The sequence below is a fragment of the Quercus lobata genome, chromosome 12, assembly GCF_001633185.2.
Source record: "Quercus lobata isolate SW786 chromosome 12, ValleyOak3.0 Primary Assembly, whole genome shotgun sequence".
Classification (NCBI taxonomy): Eukaryota; Viridiplantae; Streptophyta; class Magnoliopsida; order Fagales; family Fagaceae; genus Quercus; species Quercus lobata.
Genome location: NC_044915.1, coordinates 813,376 through 822,467, shown reverse-complemented (window position 1 = coordinate 822,467; position 9,092 = coordinate 813,376). Strand labels below are relative to the sequence as shown.

The 9,092-nt window shown below is 38.1% G+C and overlaps 1 protein-coding gene across 2 annotated transcripts; it reads right to left on the bottom strand.

Annotated features, from left to right (window-relative positions):
* Nucleotides 1–454: 454 nt before the first annotated feature.
* On the bottom strand, nucleotides 455–8,810 carry LOC115970985. Of its 2 annotated transcripts, none has more exons than XM_031090639.1 (4): nucleotides 8,603–8,810; nucleotides 7,595–8,027; nucleotides 5,922–7,051; nucleotides 455–984 (listed from the first exon to the last, which is right to left on the bottom strand). In XM_031090639.1, exons 2-4 carry the CDS (start codon nucleotides 7,941–7,943, stop codon nucleotides 910–912), a joined length of 1,554 nt encoding a protein of 517 aa, XP_030946499.1. In that variant the 5' UTR covers nucleotides 7,944–8,027; nucleotides 8,603–8,810; the 3' UTR covers nucleotides 455–909. The 2 variants fall into 2 exon arrangements, with proteins under 2 accessions (XP_030946499.1, XP_030946500.1); XM_031090640.1 differs by lacking the exon at nucleotides 8,603–8,810 and adding an exon at nucleotides 8,115–8,388 and having other exon boundaries at nucleotides 808–984.
* Nucleotides 8,811–9,092: the final 282 nt, after the last annotated feature.

Genomic DNA, 9,092 nt, shown 5'->3' with positions numbered 1-9,092 from the left:
CGTAAGTAAAGGGTGAAAATCTCGCTCCAACCCAAGCATTGCATTGGTCTGTTGAAGGTTAGGTCAAATTGGTTCACTTTTCAACATGGCCTGGACCTGAAGCCTCATTCTCAATATTTTTCATACTTGATAGTTTTTCGTGGCATGCTCCCACTATAGTCTCCAAATTTGTTTGTATTGTCTTTTGGTTTTAACAACGTTTTGATTCAGTATTGTATCGATTGGAGATTTGACTTTGTTTACAAAGGGTTATGGTTACCTGCCTCAACAAAGAGGACTTTACCATTGTAAAAAAGATTGTGATGATAATTATCGATAATACATGCTTTGCTGAGATTAGTCGCAATGATGTTATCGATAACTTATAAACTAAAAATACTACAAGTTAAACTACAAAAAAAAAAAAAAAAAAAAAAAAAAAAAAAAAAAAAAAATACTACTACACATCAAAGTAGAAACCATAAGAAAACAACTAATATATATGCATTAAACTAAGATAATTCAAATATAACTACTTACTTGCACTAATGCACCAAACAGATTACAAGGCACCTACTCTAACTCTTAATTGAGTATAAATGTGAGTGATCCTCTCTTTTGCTTGAAATATCGGCCTCTCTTTTGATCTTCTAGGACTTCTGTTCATCGCACTATCTACCTTCTAAAACTAGGCAATAATAACCTTCTTTTGTTTGAATTAAGAAATGGATGTAACTGTCGTACTCCACTACCTGCACCTTCGGCTTTGATGATAGAATGCCATTTCATTTATCACATGTTAAAATTATGGTGATCGCTGGCCATTTAAGCAGTACATGCTCTTTCCACATGCCTTGTCCCCTCAGTGCTACATGTGACTATTTACTTTAAAACTAACAAATATGTGGATCCATCCAAATCCAGCAGGCTTCATTCCCACTTGGCAAAAATCCATTTCATCCACGTAGACAAGCAATGCTTAGAAAGATATTCTGGCAAGTCCGCCTAGAAAACAGCAAGATGATCAGAAAATCTGTCTTAACATACAATATTTTTTACCTACATTGAGTTCATGGGAATCAAATCTACAGAGGAAATTATTCAAACTGGTAATTATACCCAAAAAAAAAAAAAAAAAAAAAAAAAAGGCCTAACGATTACAGAATTAGATTGGCTAAAAGAAGGGGTGAGAAAATGAAAGTAAAAATCCCAAACAAACTATAGTGACATTACATGAAAGTAAATTAAAACAGGTCATTCATTTGAGATATGGAAAAAGGTGTTAAGACCGCACCTCAGTGATTAGAGCATAAACCACTTTTTTTTTTTTTTTTGGATAGGTAAGAAAATTTTGTATTAAAAAGAAACTACTCCATCAAAGAGATGAAGTAAAAGAAGGAAATATGTATAAGCAACAAAGGAAAACAAAACAACTTATGTACAAGAACAAAGTGAATCTAAAAACAGCGGAACCAAGTAAATCCCCACGCATAAGACCAATCAAACAAAGTGGTCGCAAACAAAGCTAAGAGCTTATTCCCAAAAAGCACCGAATCTACAAATATGGGATTATTTCTCTCCCTCCAAATAATCCACATCACACAATGTGGTACCAAATTCCAAACATTTGAAAAATGCTTCCCCAACCAATTCCTCCAACGGGCTAGCAAGTTGATAACCCTCTTAGGTAGAACCCAAGAAACACCAAAAGATCTAAGGGCAAAGCTCCATAACCGAAATACCTCACCACAATGTAGGAGCATATGATCCACTCTCCCCATTACAACTACAAAGGCAACACCAGTCCATAATAGTGCAGCCTCTTTTCCTCAAATGGTCCATTGTGAGAACCTTCCCCCATGCAGTTGTCCAAACAAAAAACAACACATGACGTGGAGCCTTCACACCCCAAATACTCTTCCAAGGGAAAGTAATAGAGCTAGATCCCCTCAATGCACCATAAAAGGATTTTATATCAAAATCCCCCTTCGACCCCAAACACCACCTCATCTTATCTCTACCCTCAATAGGAGGACTCAGTGACTCCAATGTATGAGCAAAGGTCCCCACCAACTCCATCTCCCATCAATTAAAACCACGCCGGAACTGTATATCCCAATTCCACCCTTCCTCTAAAGTGTGGCTCAGCACCATATCTGCCACAAATGCCTCCCTATAAGTAGCAATTTCAAATAGTTTCGGGAAAGTTCCTTTCAACGATTGATCTCCACACCAATAGTCATGCCAAAATCGGATTCTACTCCCCAAACCAATCTCAAAGTAAAGCAACTTGCTAAAACTCTTCCAACCTTACTGTATGCCCTGCCATAAACCACACCCTTGTGAACCACTACGTAACTTCGAAGACCACCCCCATTACGTCCCAAATTTCAATGCGATCACACGCTTCCATAATCTTGTCTCCTCGACCCCATAATGCCACAACCACTTACCCAAAAGAGCTTTATTAAAGGTAGTAATTTTCCTTATACCCAGCCCACCATCAAAAAAAGGATAACACACCTTATCCCACCCTACCAAATGAAGTTTATGCTCACTTGCCAAACCACCCCAGAGAAAATCCCTCTATGACTTCTCAATCCTATTAGCCACCCTAGTAGGAATGGTGAACAGAGATAAAAAATAAGTGGGGATACTCGAAAGAATACTCTTAAGCAAAGTCAAGCGACCCACTTAGAAAGATGCATTTTTTCCACCTAGCCAAGCGTTTTTCCAACTTCTCCAAAATTGGGTTCCATATAGAGGACGACTTGTAAGATGCTCCCAAAGGCATACCAAGATATGTCATAGGCAAAACCCTAATCTTGCAGCCCAAAACATCTGCTAACTCATCCAAATTATTAACCTCACCAACCAGAACCATCTCACTTTTACTAATGTTAATATTTAGTCCAAATTATTCACCTCACCAACCGGAACCATCTCATTTTTACTAATGTTAATCTTTAGGCCTGTAAATGCTGTGAAACAAGTTAGCAACATCCTCATACAAAGAAACCGTTCAACGCTAGTATCACCGAACAAAATGGCATTATCTGCAAATAACAAATGAAATATGCATAACTATCACCTCCCACACCGCGAACCTTAAAATCCCTAATAATACCAGCCTCCTCCATATGCCTAAGCATCTTGGAAAATACTTCCATCATCAGAAGGAAAAGCATAGGAGATAAAGGATCCCCTTGCCTTAAACCTCTCGAATTAGGAAAGAAAACAGCTGGAAAGCCATTGACTAAAACTGAAAACTAGACAGTACAGATACAAGTATGGATCCATTGTCGCCATCTAACTCCAAAACCCATCCTTTCTAACAAGTAAAGCAAGGCTTCCTAGTTTACATGATTATAGACTTTTTCCATGTCCAATTTACAGATTACCCCAGGTATCTTACTACAAATACGACTATTAACACACTCATTTGCAACCAAGATTGAATCCAAAATTTGAAAACCCCCCACAAATGCATTTTGAGATTCAGAAATAAGGCCATCCAGCACTCCTCTCAACCAGTATGCCAAGACCTCAGACAACATCTTATATACACTACTCAGCTGAGTTATCAGTCTAAAATTTCTAATTTTAGACGCTTTATGTTTCTTAGGAATAAGAGCAATAGATGAAGCATTCAAGGACTTCTCAAATTTACCATACTCATAAAATTCATCAAAGAATGCTAAAATATCACTGTCCACAACCCTTCAACAATGATGGAAAAAAGTCATCATAAATCCATCAGGTCCCAGGGCTTTGTCCCCCTCCATATCACGCACAACCTGTATAATTTCTTCCTTCTCAAATCTCCGTTCAAGCAAACCACTCTCCAATTCCCCAATAGTATCAAAATTCAAATCATCCACCACTAGTCGCCATGTTTGTTTCCTTATAACTTTTGATAAAAGTACACCACTTGAGCAACCACCTTAGCCATCATCCACCTTTAAATTACCCAAATAATTATTTCTTCTATGTGAATTAGCCATCCAATGATAAAAATTGAGTTATTATCTCCCTCCTTAAGCCATAAGACTCTAGACTTCTGTCTCAACAATATTTCCTCCAAAAAAGCCAACTGCTTCACCTCTGAAATCACTCTATCCCTCTCCCTCTTCTCCTCAAGTGTGATCCCTGTAACCCCTTCCTTCCTATCTAACTTCACCAACTCCCCCAACGAAGCCTGTGACTCCACGCTATCAACTACCACCGCTGATTCCGTCACTCTCACCCGATGCACCAATTCTCTAACAGTATAGAAGATTGAATCAGTCCATAGCATTGCCCGATCCAGTGACATCAACGAGCAAGTAAACTCCAGGGTAATTCCCATCAAATCCGATCTCAACCCAAGCACCAAACACCCCACCGAGACAATCACTCTACTTGATTGCTTCGATTGACTCGATGAGATAAAAGTCTAGTGCGTGACCATGACGCTGCTGCCTTTGAAGATTCTCCTCATTCCCAACTACTATGGGCATCAGATGGTATAACTAGATGTCCCAAACCCATCTGGACTTCACAATTATCACAGGCCAAAATAAACTCACCAGCCTTTAGTTGGGCTTGAGGTAGGCCTATGTTATTATCGTGACTGGGCTTAACTGAACCTTCTGTCTGTTCTTTTGTTTTTAAAACACCTTGGTCCATCTGGGTATGTGTTGTGAGTAACTTGGCTGAATAGACAAAATTGTCTATTCCTTTGTGAAACCCCACCGAACCTGCCTCTTATTTCCTTCACTGCACACAATCGTTAAACCCCTCCTTAATACTATAGATTCCCATGATTTTTGCAATTGCTGCTCATCGGTAACCCCTCTGGCAAATTTTTCTGGTTCATCTCCTTCTCACCATGTACTGCTCTCACTGTGTTTTGTACAACTAACGAAGGGTCTTTGACAATGCTTTTTCCCTTGTCAATTGCAAGAGGCCTAGAATCCGAAACCACAACATTCTTTTGCTTCTCTCCTCTAATCACTACTGCAAAAGATTGAGAGACGCACATTAGAGTGCGGCTGCTTGTGCATACAATCTGAGATTTTCACTGGCCTTTTGGGAGTAATTAAACTCTGCAACTCAAATCCGAACCCCCTCCACCCATGCATCACCTTGCCTTCTGGTATGATCACCAATCTCCTACAACCCCCAGCCTTAAGTTTAGTCATGACAATATATTTTGCAAAGCATTAGAACACTTCTAAAACATATACATAGTATCGCCCTCTTTGAACGTAAGGAATTGTTTAGGATTACAATCTAACACCGTTTGCTCCAAGTTTGACAGCAACCATTGACGTGCTTTTTTTCCCATACAAACCAATCTCGAATAACTCAAAAAAGGTTCCCCCTTCCTCCACCACTAGTTAAAAAAACTTAGCTTCAATTGAAAATTTGCGAACGCCCCCTATCTAAACAAAACACCAGAACAGAAAAGAAGAAAATCTATGGCTGAAACTAACTTTTAGCAAAATGAAAAATGAGATAAAAGATGAGCAGAAACCACATTTATCTTCTCAGACAGAATGGATTGATCTGTAATTTACTTGGAAAACTATAAACTACTAATGCGGCAAGTATTTGACATATCAAATATATAATGTGCACACACACACAATTATATATGTATATAAAGGGCCCAGATCATCAAAGTTAATTTTCATGCAGTTCTTTGTGTTTCGTTGACACAGTTTTAAACATTATAGTCTGTCTTGATAACTAAAGTTCCATATGATAATAATCACATTCACAATAATGCAAAGAGACGTCAACAAACAAGGTTGGCAAACAGAATCTGTATGTTGTTTTACATAATTGTAAATATAGACATTTTCACACATTGGAGAAACTTAATATTGCAAAAGGTCAACAGTAAAACCAAGTGTAAAGCTTAATAATTGATGTAAGAGATGACGTGATGAACTTACACTGCTCCAAGACACAGAATACCCATCAATACAGAGCAACCAACTTCCAGCATTGGCTTGCAAACCCAGCACCCTGTTTGTAGTATCAAAATCTGGTAGCTCAATGTCATAAGTGTCATCATGAGAAAAGTTTTTTTTTCTTCTCTTTCTTTTTCCTTTCTTCCTGTGCTTAACTCTAACTGATGCTTTATGATCCAAATCAGAACCACTTTTTTCAGATAAATCATCATGATGTAGCAATTCATACTTATTCGATGTGCGAAAACCTATATCATTATCCTTAAATAATGATTCCCAAGACTCGGGAGTCTGGCAATCCTCTGACAATCTATAGTACAAAACCCAAGACTGAAGCCCTAGCCATTTTATTGCTTTAACGGTCTTTGTTTTGAAGCACTTCATAAAAATGGGCACCAAACTATTGGCATTGCTTGGTATTGCACATATCTGTGACACAATGTCTTTGATTTTTGCATGTTCCTCCTGGCCTTCTTCATCACGTAGAAGCCGAAGAAGTTGGCGTCCTTGATTAATAACCGCATTTAACAATAGCATCTGATCAATTGATCCACAGTCACTGCACTTAGAAACTATAACCTCAAACAAGTAAGATGAATTACTAAAATTCTTAGGTTCCAGTTTGGGGTTCAGAAGTTTACCAAGCAATACCAGGAAATTATTCAAGTCCCTCTCTTCAAGAACAATAAGAAGGCGGTGACACAAAGAAGAGAAAGATTCCTCAATTAGGAACTTGTTTATGACTTCCCATACATCTGTTGAATCCTCTTTGTACATCAAATCAACAAAATACTGTAAAAAGAATTCTCTATCAATGAACAAAATTTCACCATCTTTGACTGACTCAGCGAATTCATTGGATGACCAAAATTCAGGAACATTTTCCAGGAAATTCTCGACAGTTAGTTGGACATCCAAATCTAGAAAGTAATGGGGCTTTGTAGCAACCATAGCAGGCGACTGTCCATGTTTTCCCTTCCATTCAAGCTCCTCCCAACAGATATCACGATTTACAAAAGCAAATTGGGATAGTGCCTTAGCACCTTTTCTGTGCTCCACTCCACCACCGGCAGCAAAATTAGAAAACCATAGCAATATACGTCTAGAATTTCCTGCCTTGTTCAGCAATTATAGCACAATCAGAACTTTGAAAAAGAAAACTCAAATTATATGAATTATAAAAGTGTATACATCAATTTTTTATTTATTTATTTATTTTTTTAATAAATTCCTTAAGAGTGGGGGGAAGGAGGATCCAAACCCAGGTTTTCCCCATGGAGAGACCAGGCAATCCTACTAAACCACAAGGCTCTTGGCTTCTGCCTCACATTTTAATGCATGTAAATAATAAAGGAACATTACAATATATGTGCCAGCCTCAAAGTAGTCACTCATACTCTCCTAATGACCAGGCAAAAATAATTGTACAAAGATAGGAAAGTTCACAAGAAATTTCTAAATGAATACATAACTGAACAGTAAGACATAAAGCTACAAGAAAGGGGATATAGATGATAATATTCCACAAGAAGAAACTGAGGCTACAAAACACGGAGAATAAAATGCAATTCTCGTTGATTTCATTTTTCTTTGAAAATGAGATGGGAAAACAATCCAAAAATAAAGGGATGGCACAATTAGTAACGTGGACTAACCTTCAAAAAACTTCTTTAGCATGTAACTTTTGTTGGCAATGATGGAGCCCATTATCTGTGGCCTTTTCTCAAATATCAATTGCAGGAGTTGAGATGCTAACAAGGCCCGCTTTGGTGACTTATTAGATCTCAACAGATTAACAAATAACTCGCGCTGATGGTAGGAAGTGACAGAACTCATGCCTGCTATAGCGTTACAAAGCCATAGTCGAGCCTCTGACCGACCTTCAGACGTCATCAAGAATGAGCAAATGACTGATTCCAATTTATTCAAGAGAGAGATTCTAATACAGGAAGAGTCATCCCCATCCCCATCCCATAAGGGCTCTGACAAAAACAAATACACCATTCTGTTGTGTGTCTAAATATCATCAATATGTTCAAACTCAGATACCTCCGGTCCAAATTAAAATGGGCTCCAGAAAACAAATTCCTGCATAAACCAATTAAAGTTTTGATGATCTCTGAAATCAATTGGATAATAGAAATTTAATATAAAGAAAAGAGCCCAGATACCAACATTCTATTTCTCATTAGCTGATATTGGCACTTTCCACATGATCAAATTCCTTATATAGCAAATCATAGCCATAGGGGAGGTAAAAAAGTGTCCCAAATAGAGTACATGGTACCCCAAAAAAGGAAAAAGATAAAAGTTTTAGGGGCATACTGCAAGAATCTTATATAAATTGTGTGAAGAAGAGGCGTAGCCCATGTACATAGGAAGGAAGTATACAAGATAAACTTGAGAAAAAGTAAATTAAATGGGTCAATACTACTCAATAGACTCACTCAAGTTAGACAAAGAAAAACACACACTGCTACTGATAATAAATAAAGCTCGGACACGGCCATTTGCCTGCCGTGCCCGTGTCGTACGCGTACGCCTGGGACATGGCTGCACGCGTGTCCTTCCTTTTTTTTTTTTGTTTAAATAATCGGACACGGCCGGGACAAGGCGACGACACGGCGAGGAGAGGGGAAAGAAAAAAAAGTAAAAATCCTAACCTGAAACGCTGCGTTTTGAGAGCATCCCTTGCACCCAAAATCAGTTTCCTCTCCCTCCTTCTCTCAGTCTCACTCTATCACGCCGATCTTCTCTGCCTCTTCTTCTTCTTCTTCGGGAGAGCTGATCAGCCAATCTTCTTTCCCTCTTCTTCTTTTCCTTCTGCCAAATATGCCCTTACATATTTGACAGTTTTCCCCTTTTTGCCCCCTTGTTAATTGGGTACTTTGGGGGATTTTATTAAAAAGCAACTATAGAACCCGATCTATATTATTAGTTAGGTAACGTTTCAAATATATTTGGTTTCTAATAATTTGAGTTTTCTGTGCTCGATTTTGTTCAGTGAATTTGCACTTGGAAATCGAGTGTCTCACACTCGATTTTCTCATAGCAAAATCAAGTCCTCTAGACTCGATTTGTTAGAAATGAAATTTGTTTCAAACCTTGCCTAACTAATAATATAGTTTGGGTTTTATAGTTATTTTTTTAATA

Excerpts from the sequence above, each read along its gene's own strand:
- LOC115970985 (XM_031090639.1), bottom strand. The coding sequence starts at position 7,943 with ATGGTGTATTTGTTTTTGTCAGAGCCCTTATGGGATGGGGATGGGGAT. Across the intron at positions 7,052-7,594 it reads GCTAAAGAAGTTTTTTGAAG|GAAATTCTAGACGTATATTG; the intron begins GTTAGTCCACGT and ends TGAACAAGGCAG. Across the intron at positions 985-5,921 it reads ATTCTGTGTCTTGGAGCAGT|GCGGACTTGCCAGAATATCT; the intron begins GTAAGTTCATCA and ends GCTGTTTTCTAG.